General features: G+C 46.5%; 1 protein-coding gene across 4 annotated transcripts in view; it reads left to right on the top strand.

Moving 5' to 3' along the window:
• The window catches only part of COL14A1 (collagen type XIV alpha 1 chain), a 699,289-nt gene that overhangs the window by 549,125 nt on the left and 133,087 nt on the right, over positions 1 to 17,077 (top strand). For all 4 annotated transcript variants that reach the window (XM_069621559.1, XM_069621558.1, XM_069621560.1 and 1 more), the window contains one exon: positions 12,683 to 12,736. In XM_069621559.1, coding sequence (XP_069477660.1) covers positions 12,683 to 12,736 — 54 coding nt within the window. The remainder of the gene's footprint in view (positions 1 to 12,682; positions 12,737 to 17,077) is intronic.

Consider the following 17,077-nt stretch of genomic DNA (forward strand, 5'->3'; position numbering starts at 1 on the left):
TTACCGCAGTGCACTGTTTCCGCAGTCCTGTAAAACTGCCGGCATTTGTGTTGAGGTTATTACCACCACACAAACGTGGTAATGGATGTGTCCTTACCCACATGGCATTACTGCTTGCAGTGATAAGGCACGTTGCTCAATGAGGTGGAATTTATAATTTAATAATTGGTCATTTGTAATGCGCTTAATAACGAAGCGGTTTCTAAGCGCATACCCAGGATTCAAACCTGCGTTGCTCTGCCTCAGCTTGCTTACAAGACAAGCGCTTTGCCACTGAGCTATACTACCCGTGCTATGGGGCTCTAAACTCGGCAATAACTACTGGGTCTGAATGACTCTAATTCACACAACCCTTCCTGTAACCGCATAGTTACTCCACGCGGTAAAGGGTATTGGAATACTGTGAAACTCCTAGTGAGGCCATAAAACAGCAGACATAAGAAATACCTCATTGCTGTCAGAAAGACCAGAAGGTTCAGGACATGAAGTCGTACCAGTGTGAAAACGCCAACCTTTCAATGTGGTTTCATACAGTGTGGCGGTGGTGTCGTGTCCAGACTCTTTTGACTGGGGTGGCCCAGGTTCGACACTGACTTATGCAGGGATGGCATGAATTCTGAGCGCACACACACATAACGATTATAGTTTAGGATAATGGGATGGCACCTGGGGTGGCCAATCAGAGTCCAGGGGTACCACGTGCCAACCCAGGCCAGGGAGTGCAGGGAGGAGAAAATTAAATAACAATAACAATATGCCATGCAGCAACAGGTGCACCAATCTATGTGTGCATGTACCCTTGACTTCCTGAATGCAAGGGCATAGTACTACTAATGTTAAGTAAAGCTAAAACTCATCTAAATATATTGTATTTAGAAATTTTCCTTTGAGTGATCAAACATTCAAACACCAACAGGAAAGACATTTGTAGTTTTGAAAAGATAAATAGACTTTCACATCATCTCACTCTCCCTGACGGGGATTTCCCCTCGTTAGTAAACATTTTCTATTGGTGCATTTCATGTGCATTTTGACTGCCTCTGTGGCTAGAGATCGAGAGAAAGAAACGTTTTTCCTGCATCCCCGGACGGAGCGGAGTGCGAGAAAGTTGCAAGGGGATCAAGTCCAAAAACAAAAGTGGGGGGGACTCGTTAACATTTGAATGTGGTGTCACCAGAAATTAGCATATAAAGGTTCCCTCTCAAAAAGGCAGACGTCCATCTGCATGTACCCTCGACCTGAGCCCTACCTGCAGCCCCCTTCACCAAACCTCAAATTATGATGTATTTATATAACCTAGGAGGAAAAACAGGATCACTTTTTAGGGTGTGAATCTGTGCATCCTAAGTGCGCTGACACAGGGCCAAGTTGCCAATAGCTGAATAGTGAATTCTTCTAGGATGTACTTAAGTGATCAAACGATGAGTTATATGTGTTAGTCTGTAGTCAGAATACACATATTCCAGTTTGGAATCGCAGCATTACCCCAGGCAAGGTTACAATATCTTCTGGCGACCCCCACACCTTCTCCTGCACAGTACGTCTGAGGAGACCCCAAGACATGCTGATTACAACTCACTTTGAATCTTTTATGCTCATTGACAATAAAGTCTAAAGTTGTTTCCTTGTGTTATGAAACAAAAGCATGGTCAAAGATGTTTTAAAAAAAAAAAGAATTGTATCATATTCTACTGTATTACTGAGGCATTGGCTACTAATTCACCTTAAAGACAGCCAAGAGGATTTTCACAGCCCGAGGCCTCTAGCTCACCTTCCAACAAAGACCTGTACAGACAGTTCTTAATTTGTAAAAGAATAAGTGCCGTGGGTCAAATATTTTCTAACACGCCCATGACACATCAGGATGGGCAGCCCCCCAACCACTGTTGCCCCCACCCAAGGCTGCTCCCCATGCTGTCAACATATATGGGGTACAGCTACAACTTCCACCAGCTTATTGTGGTTCATGGATGTACTCACTATTGCAGATGTGGGATTTAGAAATGGCAATCAACATGAACATAAAGTAACATACTCGGCATGAGACAGATGTTTAAGTGCGTCTTTAAACACATCATCATTTACATTTTGAATTGATTCTATAGGTGTTTATTATGTGACTGGCAGTTACAATAATAAAGTTGCCAAACACCACATCCTAATAAAACTGTGTCTGAGACAATAAGGGTCAGGGCTCAGAAATAAGTACCAGGACTAAGCCCTGGCAAACACCCCCACAAGTTAAGCACTGCAGTACATACAATTTTCGTATTACCAAAAATCATCAATTTCTCCGCATTTTAGTCCAGATAATTCCCAGTCCACCTCTCTCTGGAGTCTCCAGAGCCTGCCAGAAATATCCAAGGCTTTCCCTGGAGAACGCAAGATGGCTCCTACATGTGTCCGTCCCAAACAGCATAACCTGCACTGATATGATATCATATTTTATTTGTATCGCGCTCATACACAAGTGTTTCAGAGTGCGACGAGGCAAGGGAAGGGAACAAGGGAGGACAAAAACAACGATACTGGCAAGTGATCTTCTGCCGGGGGACAAGCCCTCAGCAGAACACCAAGCAAGTCCCCCCCACTCCATCCACAACTGTCCCGGAGGAACCATTTTATAAAGTGCATGGAATATTCAGCCCAGGCACCTCCCTTTTCGATCCCTGCCATATTATATTATATGATAGGTTATTTATAACATGCTTAATACCCAGAGGTTTCTAAGCGTGGACCCAGGAATCGAACCTGTGTTGCTTCATGTCCTTTTGCTTCCAAGGCGAGCATGTTGCTGCTGAGCTATCCTCCCGGGACAACCATACTGGTTGACGCTATGATTCCCCAAACTGTCTGCGTCAGCACATCCTCATCTGCTGTCCAGGTGTACATCATCTCAGAAGCTCTGTCAAAAGCCAGTTTCGGGGCTGCAAAAAAACCACTCCTTCCATAGACATCGCCAATGCCACCATATGCCAAGTACCTCCTCTGTAGCCAAAACATTACCACAATCTCTGCTCAGGGTTCCACCCGAGTAGCGGTGCCAAATTAGTCACCAAAAAAAAGGCAAGAGATGTAGGTGAATCAAATAAAGTGAAGCGGCCTTGTATAGAACCCTTTTGCCATATTGTTGTCCAGGCTGCACGTGGCTCTGTAAGAAAAGAGAGGAGGGTTATTAATGGGATACGGGGCGCAGGGCAGAAGGACCTGGGCACCGAGTGCCTGTGGTTCTGTGGGTTTGGCAGACTTTTGAATATGTTGTACGATTGGGATGATCCAAGGATTAGGGTACCTGATAATATGGGGGAGTGAGATAGAACTAGAGAGGACAGCTTAGTCATTCCTCACTCCGTGCTTCAAGTATTGGCGAGGCCTGTGTTGGCCATCTGTGGAGCATTTGATATATAGTTTAAGGTGGTCGTTTTTAGTTGGGGTTAGTATAGGGGGGCAGAAGAGGGTGTAGAAAAGACAGAGGTGTGAGAAGGGGCGATAAGACCCAGCTGCCTGCTGGAATGGGCAATTTTGTGGGGCCACATGTTTTTTGTAATAGGCCCAACATCTTACTATTTGAAGACGCTCTTTGTCTGCCACCAAATGCAAATGACAACACCCAGCAGGTTGCTACCTTTCTCTGGATTGCCTTGGAATGTGACCATTATTATTTGCACCTTTGATTGCATCTCCAAACTTGAGCTTGGCTGATATATTTCGTGGTATATCCTTCAGTAGACTTTCAGGCATTACATACTTTTAATTGTTTCATTAATTAATTAATCTTTTAAAGCACACTTGTTACCAGAGACCTGTCTCTTAGAGCGGGACCAGGATTCAAACCTGTGTTGCCCTACTTTGCCTTGCTTCCAAGACAAGCGTGTCGCTCCTGACCAATCCTCCCGGCCCTGTATATGTGTATATTGCTGTCTATCAGCTTTTTTGTTTAGGAACCTCTGGGCGTTGTTCTTTTCCATCCACATATTCTTTGATTCGTGTGTATTTGTCCTAACTGGATGGAGAGTCTGTGGTTGGGAGGGAGGAATATGCCTTTGCGGAGTCTTGGATCCTGGAAGAGCGCAGGTAGTTTACCACCCAATCAGATCACTAGATGACGTGAGTGATCTCATGGTTGCTTAGGCAACAGCAGTTTAAGATCTTAAAAGTGTCCACATGTCACGCTAGATCTCAGAGTGAATGCAGAATCCATCTCCGACCGGTGGACCTGGAACTCCCCAAACCTTCAGAAACAGCAACTGATGCAGTCCTCCGTCTGGTCAATTGCAGATCAATCCTTAGGCTTCCTCGGTTTCCTCTTCAGCATTCCCAGGGTCATCCTCTGCACTGTGGCAGCTTTGGCAGTCAATCTGAGCTATATTCCCTGTGCATACAGCGGGCATATCTTGCTGTGTTAATGCTTTCAAACTTGGGTGGGGATGGCTCATCCTAAAAGAACACACATAGAAAGTCATGACTAGTCACTGTTCCAATTTTAATTACATGATTTTTGAATTGGCATATACTGCGCCGCTCAGCAAATGTCTCAGGCGTGCCATTTAGCACTGGTAAACCTTATAGAGTGATTCAACTGTCAATTACAATATCAAGCTCACATTATTTGACTAGTCATGGGTAAGACAAGAGCTTACACATATGAGGCTCCTCTTTATTTCAAAGACTTGAGGATGAAGTAAAACAGTAGTCTGCAACCTTTGGCTCTCCAGGGGTTTTGGACTACAACTCCCTTCAGCCCTAGCCAGCGTACTCAATGGTGAATGACCATGGGATTCACAGTTCACAACATCTGGGAGGCTCCAGGTTGCAGAACTGAAGGAGGCCCTTACCAATAGCTACCCAGCAGTTCCCAATCTCCTCTTCTAGATGGACTGAACCAGAAGCAGTGCGTGCAGAAGGAATGTGTGTAAGTTAAGTTCGGCTTCCCCTGTCTTTCCTCTGCTGGTCGTACTCGACACTGCCACTTAGAATTGCCGCCTATTCTCGCCCAATCTCCCAGTGAAAGGATTCAGACGTCCCTATAATCCGTAGCTTTTGAGCCCTCATCTGCTTTGAAATGATAGCCATTCAGCAACCCTGCTACCATCTACTCATGCAAAGCTATACGGCTCCTACTGCTTGAGCGTGCACAGAGAAGACGGCCCTTCTTTGCTACCCAGCTCTGCTTAGCTGCTCAGCAGGGAGTGCCCTCCGTGCAGGTGTAGAGAATAAATGCACACTTTAAACAGGGGTCAGGCTCAATCATAAGAGATATGCAGATATAGGGCCTAAGTGAAATAGACATCCTATGAAATTGAACTAAGTTGGTGTTAATGTTCTTTAACGATGCATACACTTGACTCTTAACACCTTCATATATGCCAGCACACCCCATGTCGCGTGGGAGACGCTCGTCCAGCTCTTCCTATTTTCTTTGTACAGTGGGCGTGTAGTTTTGCTTTCAGCATTTGAGATCTAGGACTATAAGTCCCATCATGCAAAGGGGAAACTGGACTGGATGAGCACCTCCCAGTTGGCATGGGGCATGTTGGCAAGTATGTATCTCGTCTTTTAAAGTTTGCACCGAGGTACAAATTACCTTACAGATATGTATTTCAGCAAGGTGCTTTTGCACCACAGCCCTTCTTATTCACCATTGCGAGGGCAGTGCATACTTTCACTGCACCAATGAGAATTGCATGTAATGGCGGGCATGCTTTGTGCAAGTTAAGCTCTCTGACAGTGACAGACAGGCTTAAATCCCCAAGTATGCTGGAAGACTGTAATAGCCCTGCTCCACAAAATGGTACCCTCTAGGCGCTTCCTGGCGGAGGAAGCAGTTTTTCTGTTCACATGAAATCTTTCTGGTCTGTCTGTGTTTTTCATCCTTATTTCAAACAGTAGTCTTCTGTTATCTTTAGCCACGCCCTCCGCATGGCCCTCCCCGAACTGAAGAAATTGCTTTCTTAATTATTTTCTTCCTGGTCCCAATAATGATTTCCTCTGCAGACGCAGCCGGTGCCGCCCTGCAGCTGCCGCCTTGCATGGCTCTGCCGGTGGCGCTCGGCGCTCAGGATTAATCTGCATGTTCCCACAGGTCCTGCCCGATATGCCTAGTCTTGCTCATAGTCTGGTTCCACTTCACGCATAAGCAGCGCTCTGAACCTCCGGGGGTAAATTAAGATAAACCTCGTGCACAACATCCCACACTAACCTGCCCTTTACTATTACACAGACCGACTTAAAGTGGGGCGGAGATGCCATTTACTATCTAGATTCTGAATTTAGCGCCCATCTGAGTTCTATTCCCAGCTTCTCCGCTTACCCGTGTCGTGTGATACTCGGCAAACTATTATATGTCCGTCTGCCTCTGTTCCTTTCTCATATCTGCCACACCTGAATTTGCTTAGACACTGTGCATCTTAAGCACTACATAAACAAAAACTGGACACATAGTCCACATTTTAAAATCCTTCTCTGACTTAACTACACTATTTTATTCAAGTTGTAGTTATTCAACCCTTTCAGTGTGATTGATTGATTATTTATTATGCGTTTACATACAAGTGTTTCAAGGCACAATGTTGCATGGGAATGGAAGACATAGGGAAGACAAGACAAACGATCCTACTAGGCGTGGTACATTCAGATAATGCAGGTGCACAGAGCAGGAGGTGCGTGGGGGAAGGGTGAATAGGGACAAGTGTGCCCAGTCCTGTCAGAACATGGTTAAGTGCAAAGAGATAGCACTCTCATGGGTCGTAATATAAGTGCAGCAGTACTGTGGCAAGAGCAAGGCCCGGGGGCAAGTGCAGGAGACTGGCGAGGAAGCTTGGGACCTGTGAGGCTCTGAAGGTACACCAGGCAGCCAGTCAGCAGCCAGTGTGTTTGCCAGTAAAAAAACAACATATGCTTTAAGGTGTAGAATGGAAATAGTTTGCTATGGCACAAAACATTTTCCATGAAGGACATTGCTGCATGTGGGCAGTGTTTGCAGTTTTTTTCTATTTGGGTTTATACAGCGCCAACCTAGCTACGAAGCAGAAGGGCGCAGTTTGAGGTTGCAGGCTGTAGTAGCTTGGACACCGCATACTACAGGGGTGGTATATACCTAAGAGTCGCAGGCCCAAGGTGACCGCCCGGCATTCCCTGAAGAACAGGGTCTTGAGTTCCTTCCTGAACTGGATGTGGTGTAGCAAGAAAATGCAAGTTTCCTGTTTGTTTTGTTTGCATGCCAGTTTTGACTTGAACATCGCAATGGTCGTCCCCTACATGAGGGCGTGCCGCCTCTACTTGTGAGTTCTTTGGCTTGAACGCTGGTTTGCAAGCAGTAGTTGCCTCGGATGTGAGGCTGGCAGTTTTTAAGAGTATCCTGGCTGCGGGGGGTAGCCAGTGTTTTTTCTCTGAGGATGGAGAGATGTTGCCAAAATTCCTAGTTTCCATTGTGAGGCATCCAGAAGCATGTTGAACAACCTTATGGGTGCTGGGTGTGTAGCTGGGACTCCTGTGAGAAGGGTGTTCCCCCACTGAGGTGTGACATTACCGAAGCCAGAAATATGATTTTGTGATATGTTGTCAGACAGACGTGTTTGTCATTGACTGATGATTGGTGAAATCTTAGCCATGAAACCTAAGTTCAGGCGAGTAAAGTAGAAGAATACTTTACTGGCTGTAAAGAAGCCCCTCAACGCTCACACCAAGAAAATACGACCCACTAGGGAAAAAAGCCCAGCACACCTCTAGCAAGGAGAGCAAGTTTTTATTCTCATAAAAAGTCAAGTACGCAGTGGGAAAGAAATCACAGTGGAACAGTCTTCACCCAACGCACACTGCTCTTCATTTGGTTGCCGTCACGTTGCTGGTCACTACTCACCAGTCCGATGGCAGACCCTCGCCTCTCGTGCTGGAAAGATCTGGTGTGTCCTTATTCAACATCCTTGTTATTCTTTCTGCACCCCTCGTGGGGAAGTTGGGTTTGGGATTCTATTAGTACTCTCTCCTTCTGCACCACCTCTGGGGTTACTCTCCACAGAGCCTTGGGCACCCCTGAGGTGAGTATGGGGGTGTAAGGCTTCAGCAGCTGGGAAGGATAAGCCCTGGCACTGCCAGTAGAAAGTAGGAAAAGCGAGCACAGCGTTCGGGTCGCTTCATCTTCTGTTTGTGGCTTCCCCCAAATAAGGCCCCTTTTTCCTGCCACTTCTTCCACAGCGCCACTTCATTTGCCATCCCCATCTTGCTGTCCCTTTTCTCATCGGGGGCTCCAACCTCCGTACCGCTTTCCATGTGCCTGACCTCCCTCATACTTGCCGAACTGGACCCTGCACCCACCAAAACATTATTTTATTTCCACTGGCCTGAACCCTTATGGTCCTTTTAATTATAGTAACACATTGTATGATGGATGGGATGGATAATAACTCTCACACGAAGTAAGAAGACTGACTCAGGAAGGTAGCAAATTGTCTGTTTTATTCTCAATTGTCTAAAACAGGGAGTACAACGGACATCAACGGACGTTGCACAGCATGCTCACAATGCAGTTCATTAAAAAAAACGTGTCATATGTGACATCATACTGCATGGCAAACTTCATAAACCTACACAGTATTGTGACTGGACTAAGGGAAGTATCTAAGTATACTTTCTATAAGGGATTGGATTGTGATTGGGTCTCTATAGTCAGGTGGGCAACTCATGCCCTTCCTTAGTGCAAGTCATCTTTAACAGTGATTAGAAACACAATATATCATTGGCTCTCAAACTATAAGGCCCTTCGTTATATGGCCCTCCACAATTGGTTGGCACGCTTGTACCCTTCTGGAACATTCGATTCTTTAGCAGCACGTAAGCTGGTACCCCAGGTGCTGGTGGGTGGACTTGACCGTACCTCCCAACCCAATTAGCCCATCATCTCTCATGCCTTCTGCCATTCAGATTGTCTTTGAACTTGACCTTGTAGTAGCTTTTCTTCTCTGGGAATATAAGGGAGTGTGAGCAGGTTCTTATCAATGTTCAGGCTTGCATGCCCACATCTATTTCCATCTTGGAATCACATGACAGGAGACCGTGAATCTGCCCATTTTATAGCATTTAATTTGCCTGAATAAAAAAACTTGACACTCATGGTGTTCTCTCTTTGCAACTTAACAAGGGATGCCTCAGTGTCTCATGTTCACTATTCTTCAAGGACTGATAACCAGTTTTGGCTGCTTTACCCTTTGACATCAGGCCAAGCAGTCTTCCTTTGGTCCATCTTCAAGCCTCTGTTTATGTCTTTGCTGTGACACACAGAGCTATCGATCCTCCTTTCTCCACAGGTTGAGCTCACTAAAACTGTGACATTGAATGTGCAGATTCTACTTATATATATTTCCGGCACCGCCTGGAGTCTATTCACTACGTACAGCCAGCCTTTAAGATTGCCTAGTCTACTTGCGTTAGGGCATCTGTACAGTTACAAAATTACTTGGATTTTCTGCAGTGCTTCTTCACACGTGCAATCTTCATTCCGCACATGAAAGTCTTCTCAATTCTTTACTTCGCCATCAGATTCTATAGGGTCTATGCCTTCTCTTCTTTGGTCATCCTTCTCAGTGCGTCACGCTCATTTCTTGTGATGTCACCAGCTGCTCTTTATTACATCTTCACACTTCGTCAGGCATCTGCCTCAGGAGACCGTTATCTTTTTGGGGATACATCATGTAGGGATTTCGCAGTGGATACAGCGTCTCAAAGGCTTCTCGTGATATAGGTACCCTCACTGGCGTTGCACATGTCGCAATTTCCTGTTTCCAACATTTAGGCAGAATAGAGGCAGGTCTTCCTGCAGAGGCATTCAGCTGCTCCTCTACAGACCCCTTCCCTGTCTCCTGGTCTCTGGCACACCCAGCTGCCCAAACCCTTCCCTGAAGCTTCACTTACCATCTCTCCACTGATCTTTATGGGGGCCACTAACTTCACCATCCATTTGCCACCTCGCCACCAGGTGGTGCACTGGTATGACCGGTTGTTTTTTGCTGGTGGGTGGCCTTCTGTGGGTAGCATTTCCTGAGGGCCTTTTTTGCAGGTGGCACAGAGAGCACACTCAACCCACCTCATATAGCAGGACCATATTAGCATAAGCATATGCCAGTTTCCGGTGCTGCCAAACCTCCAGCTCTGCAGATTCAGTGCTGACTCTGTCGGGCCTGTGGCATGTCACAGCCGCGTCCTGCGGCTTCTTACCTGGTGATTATAACCCCAATGCAAGGCTCAGCGCAGAGGCTCCCAAAGGCAGCATGGGTGACCAGGAGTCGGGGTGCTGCAGTCCGGCAGCAAGCTGTTTACCAGCACGTCTGCGATAGGCACTGCCATGGTTCTTCCTTGTGCGCATGCACGCTCCTGCACGCTGGGTTGGTTGTCACATCGCGCCGGCATGGCATTCCCGTTGTTATGGGAATGATGCCTGCTGCGTTGAACGCACGGCGGGAGCAGCAGGCTATTTAAAGGCAGGCTGCACAGGACACGGATGCATCTTCTTGCGCTCTCTGTGGTTGTGCCTTTTACACTTCCAGCTTCTCTCCTTCTCCTGACCTCTGTTTCTTTCCTTCCTGGTTCCTCGCCTAACTGCCTCTCCTCAGCCTGCCTCTGCTGGCTCCATTCTCTGCTCCTTCTCACCTTGTCCTCTCTCTGCCTTTCCCTCCCTGGGATTGTCTGCCTGCCTGCCTTCCTGCCTGTCTGCCCGCCCATGGCCAATCCTTTTCCTACCTGAATCCTGGCAGAAGTACTCCCCCTCCCGCTGTCTGCATTGGATTATTCTGACATTATTCATTGGCAACTTCCAGCTTTCCCGGCCAGCGCTCGTGGTGTCTCCACATCGCGCTAATCCGGGCTGCACCATGGTGTGGGGAGTTGGCCTCCAGATACTGTATCATGTCACTCATATAGGTGAAGGGCATGGGGGTCACTTCCTGTGCCATATTAGTCATCTCAAGAAGCCTGGAGCACCACAGAAGTGCGGAAGACAGACCAGGGAGACCACGAAGCCAGCTGCGGCGTGACCAGGTACTTGACAGACTCGGGGAAGAATATTAGCAGGTCTACACTTTTGTGGATTTTGCAGTAGCAAACGTGGGTCTCACAAAAAGCACAGTGCAGTTGAGGGGTTTCAGAGAACCACAGCTATGCTGGGGGTCCAAATGACACCACCTACCCCTCAGAAAGCCAACAGTGACCCCTTCGCTGGGGAGAAAGATACCAAAGGCCCACCCTATCTGGACCTTGGGCCACTTGCCTCTTTTTACTACCCACCCATGCAAAATCAGGTTTGGACAGGGGTAATCGTGTGACTAAAGGGAGAAACCCTCCAGGTTAGGAGATAAGGTTTGGCAAATATATCGTAACAAAAAGGGTGTCCTATCCGTTCAATTCTTTATGCATAGGTTATGTTTCATAAATTTCCAAAACAAGGCATCAACAAAAGAATAATCACTTTATCTTCCGTAAGATCAGATAGTGGGGGGGGGGGTATTTATGTGCCCACCTCTTCCATCATCTCTATATTATGTGATATTTCATTTTCTCGTCAAATACAGAAGACCATATTATTTATTACAGTATCTTCCCATACATAGTGGCGGGAAGGCACATTCATGAAGGTAGCAAAAGGCTCTTTCGCTCCTATCAACCATCATATACTTCATCGTTTTACAGGCAGTGAAATGCAAACGTATACAATAGATAGAACAGTGCTACAAACTACAGAGACATACAAAAACATTATGCATTTAGTGTATGCGTAATCACACAAACAACGATAGTTCATTGTACATAAATGTGTACATTGATGACTCAAACGCTATAGTTTGGTCCATGTGCCCATGTTTTCAGCTGCGGTTATCGTGTGTATCGCTTTCTCTAAATGGATACTCCTATATTAGTACTTTCTAGGCAAATACATTCTCTATATTGCCAGACCAAATACAACCTATATCTTGCCTATTGCCTAGGAAGTACTAATCTAGGAGTATACATTTATAAATACACTAGGAGCACAATTCTTTTGTATGTCTCTGTAGTTTGTAACACTGTTCTATGTATTGTATAAGTGCAGAGTATTGGGGTTCTGAAGAGTAGGACAGGCAAAGCAGGGGTTTAACATAAGGGCTCATTTAGTAGACACAATCATGTGGTTAAAAAAAAGCAAAGAAATGGGGAGCAATACAAATTGTGATCCACTATTGATATGATATGATATGATATGATATGATATGATATGATATGATATGTATAATGAGCCTATACACAGGCAAGGAAAACCTTCCAAAATCCCATTCGAACTACAAGGAGATGTGCTATATATCAGCTTGATCAATGGAACAAAACATGAAAAACAGTCCAAACTGAATTTCTGAACAAAAATGAAACTCATTTTTAACCAATGTAGTACTATATTATTGTCGACGCTATTTTTGCATGACTTTTTTTATACGACAATGTTTTGACCCATCGCTGAAGAAACACGAGAAGAAACAAGCGTAAGGCAATTATACACCCACCTTAACAGAATAGGAGAACGCCATCATTACACGCTGATTACATTATTGCAACAACACTTGTGCACAAGTCACCTGAGCCCCACTGATGCTTATAAGATGCCGAAGACCACCCATGTTCACGGGTGCTTTTCTCTAACGTGTTTTTGCCCATGTCTTCGCAGGGTGGTCCTGGTATCCGAGGTCCAAAGGGCCAGCAAGGAGAATCCGGCACAACAGTAAGTCATTTCATTTCTATAATATCTATGTTCTGTTCTCGAGGCATCAACAGCCATCGGGGGCTTCTGACTGCATAAAAATGGGTGCACGATTGCTATGTATGACATGAAGATGAAATTGCATAGAATTGACTTTGTAAAGCTACAGCCTGGGGAAGATCTGACCAAAAGAAGTGTCCTTTCAGAAGACTAAAGGGCCACCCCAGACTGCAGGCCCTTTCCGCCATGGTATCAAACTCCACAGCGACTTTTACAATGGCCAAGTCTCAAACTTCAACTAGCAGAATCAGTGCCTAGGATACGTTTATTTATAACTTGTTACTAGGCGTTTCATTCACAAAGAACAAAGCAAAGTTGCAACATTTCGAAATCATAAGCAGCTTCGAGGAGTGATATTGACGGGGATCAACGGCTTGATGGCAGGAAGGAACGATTGGCCTCATACATTTGCCGGTATCGCGCTGGTAATTCCGACGGAATACCGGCAAACGGACCTAGCATTACCGTGGATTATCCTGGAATTTCCGGGATATTACAGGTGCTGGCAACGGTAGGTAAAAACCCATCATGCAGTCCGTAGGACTCCATGGGGGGATTGCCGGTATTACCGGCAATAGTAAGACTGGTTGTTTTTTGCTGGTGGGTGCCTGATTTACTGCCAGCTGCTGGCTGGAGTTAAATCGGTAAACCCCCACCGGCAAACTTGTAGTTTGGCGGTGCAGGGAAAGTGGCGGCAATGGAAGTACCGCCACTTTATTCCCACACCGCAAATCTTATAATGGGGCCCAAATTTTTAATATTTACCACCTGCCATGCTCTCGCCTGCCCAGCCACTTCCATGTGGCAGCCCGCAGAACCGCTGGGAATATGCCTGCTGGACGTGGTGGCATGTGTGTTGGAGACCACCCTAGTAGGGCTCCACGGACGGACCTCCCCGCTGCATGCCATGGTCCTGCATACTGTGGTCCTTGGATAGATGCCGCAGGTGTTCCCCAGGAAGACTGCCCGTGATTAAACCACCCAAAGGCTGGTTTTATTCTGGGTGTCTTGCCTTCATTCTTCACCCCCTCGGCAGTACCATTTTGACGTTCGGAGCTGGCACCGACGGGGGCAGTTAGATTTGCATGGAGCAGACCCCTTTAATACTGCCTGCCCATCGAAGTGGGCGATCACTGTGCACCTCCAGTGGCGAGCATTTCACAAGATAGGAAGGGTCCCTTGTTACCGCCGGTCCCTCAGTAACGGGCGGTAGGTCATGCCTGGCCCATTTCTGTCCTTACCTCCAGCAGTGCCTTCCTGCAGCCTTGAGGGGGAAGGCCATTCCACCTGGGCCACTTTCACTCCGTTTTACACCATTGGAATGACAGGGCATTGGCATTTAAAGCTTACATCATGCAGCATTTCTGTAAGAGGCTTTGCTTAAGTGATGCCAGCAATGGGGCCATCTCTGTTTTTTGTTTGGCTACTAGGTGGCACTTGTGTCACCTACAAGCCGAAACAATTGCATTGGAGCACAGATCGGGAGAAATGGCATACAAGGAGGGACCCACAGCTGGTAGGTGTTCTTTGGTTATTTGCCCACCCGTGACTGCCCATGGCCATGCTAATGCCTATGGCAATTCCCACCCAGTTCATGCCCCTACCAGCCCCAAAACACCTCCTCATGGGATCTCTTTGACCATGCTTTAATCAAGCCTTACTATCGAACTTTGCACTACAAGTGCCTGCCAGTGTTTTTTCAGGTATCCAGTAAAATTTTCGAATGCCTTTTTGTCGAAACAAAAAGTCCCAAAAAATGTTTCTGAATACTATTTTTTTTATTTTATATATATCTTTTTTTTAGTTAGTAAAAAAAAGGGTAAATAAAAAAAACAGGGGGTTAGGGTGGAACCCCCCCATTTGAAAAAAAAAGAAGATTCGACATTATTTTTCCACCATTTTTCATTCGAGAAAAAGGCATTCGAAAATGTGACATTTGAAAATGTCACTATAAACCGTTTTTTCAAAGCAGTCTTCTGAGAGTTAATGGCTTAATTGGAGGTACAAACGTGCCACTGGTGTGATAAAATGTGTACACGTATTAGGCATTTTTCCAGGCGCTGCTATTAGATGGCCAGGTACTCGCACCATTTTGCACCTGCTACCATCGATGGCCACTACATTAATACCACTACAGCATTGCCTTGCAAGTGCTTTTCCCATGTCTATACAAAAGCCCAAACTGTTGGCATTGCCAATGCTTGTTTTGTTTGGAGGTGGTGTGCTATATATCATCTTGATTACAATGCACTATGACTGCGAGGATAGCTCATGAGTAAAGCGACACTCTCTCGCATAGGTACAACCTGCATTTAGCAAGTTTGAATCCTGTGGCAGGGCTGACTGCCCCTTTCCTCCTTCTGAGGTGGACACATTAAAATATTAGTACCCGTTGGCGAGAATCCACAGGATACACTTAACGTGGATTGGCTAGTTTCTGAGCAATACCACTGTGTAATCCCGTGGACGCACTTGTGTGCAGCGTGCTCCGGGTACACTCTCTTTTTATTTCTTTTTTTCAGGCGACCATGGAAAGGGAGAAGGGACCACACAGTCCCTTCTCCCTTTTCCAAGGTGGCCATTTTTAATGTTTATTTTCCTCACATCCGTTAGTACGGAGCAAGTTGGCCCAAAATGGTGCCCTGTTGCTGAGTACTAATGAAGTGGTACATGCGTTCTACTATTCCTATAAGTAACGCATACTACTACGACACCTTTTCAAATGGCAAAAAAAATGCCACTTGTAAAGGTTTCATCAGCACATTAGAATTCCGGGGCTGCAGACTCTGGAAAACTAGTATCCCGGGACTGCAAACCCCGAAATACTAATGGAAATAACCGCCTCGCCGGCAGGCCATTGCTGCCTTAAGGTAATGCCCTCAGGGCCACCATTAAGGCCCGAACATAACTTCAGGCCCTGGGGGCATTAACTTAGACGGTGATGGCCCACCGGCTTGGCGGTTATTGCCATAATAGCTCAAGGAATCTGGCACGAAGCACTATATAGGAACCCATTTGATCATCTGCTTGGTAAAGAGCGGCCCCTACCCTTGAGATCTAGTGGGCCACCATGCTTTGTGCATGTCCCCTCGCTCTGCAGCCGAGTTGTATGAGTCCTTTTTTAGATGATGCTATGGTATTGGATTCATCCTATGCAGCAGACATGCTTATGCTGCATGGCACTCTCCAGCGACTCTTGGTGGCTCTTTGCAGCGCTGCATCTGTGGGAGTCTTGATAAAAAGGTAAATATGTGCGCCAATTGTGGCAGCACCTGAGAACATGTCCTCAGGACGAGCGCAGCAACGAGATGCGTCTGCCAGAGAAATATCAATAAGCCACGCCTTCTTCCACTGGCGAGGAATCTGGCCGCCTCATTATGTGTAAGAGAGGCGTGAATGCAACGGGCGGTATTTGCAACCAGTGGCGTCGCTAGGGGAGTGCCTGGGGGAGCCAGCCCCCCCTGTGAAACCCTGTGCCCCCCTTATGCCCCCCTACCTAAGACGAGCAGTGACCATGTTCTCCCCCTACATTTGTCTATGCCCCCCCCTACTTTTGTCTTTGGCCCCCTCTGTGCCCCTCCTAAATTTGATTCCTGGCGACGCCACTGTTTGCAACTACTTGCACAGGTGCGATAACGCCTATTGCAGAAGAGGAAAATATCGCTGAGCAGAAAAACAATTGCTTTGCCACCAGTAACCCCCTATCCCAGAAAGAAATACACCCCTGAAGCAGTGTTAATTACCACTGAAAATAAGGCCAGATGGTAAAAGTCAGATTTAGTGTCGGGTAGCTTAAGTTCGGTGAGTAGTTATGGCTGCAGTGGCCCCCCTCGCTTCAACTGACACCTGTTATTGCTCGTGCCACCTTTTGCTCCCGGTACTACATTTTTACCTAAAGATGATTTTTTTGTACAGTAGCTGAGAATGGTATTCGTGAGAGGGAATTTTGGATTCCACAGGGGGTGTTTTTACCACGAGCAGTCATTACCACGAGCTGGTTTTAGCACTGGAAGTAATCCGGCCAGTTCTAGCCCTTTTACATCCTGCCGGTTGAGCCATGTTGTCAGCAGAGAGGCATTTTATTGCTCTTGGTATTTCTCATTCAATAAGGACCCTGCAGTGCCCATTTTTTGCAGGCAGACAGAGCACCCTTTCGAGAGTAATACCGGGCCGTTGGTGTGTTTAATAAGGACCAGGGCAGGCGATGATACGTTTGTGGGAGTTAAGCCAAACCCTCCAGAGTCTCTACACTCTGTGGGATTTCTTAGCATTGCTACTGCGCTATATTGGCTTGGAAGGCAA

The sequence above is a fragment of the Ambystoma mexicanum genome, chromosome 5q (genome assembly GCF_040938575.1).
Source record: "Ambystoma mexicanum isolate Mex_15411 chromosome 5q, UKY_AmexF1_1, whole genome shotgun sequence".
In the NCBI taxonomy this organism is placed as follows: Eukaryota; Metazoa; Chordata; class Amphibia; order Caudata; family Ambystomatidae; genus Ambystoma; species Ambystoma mexicanum.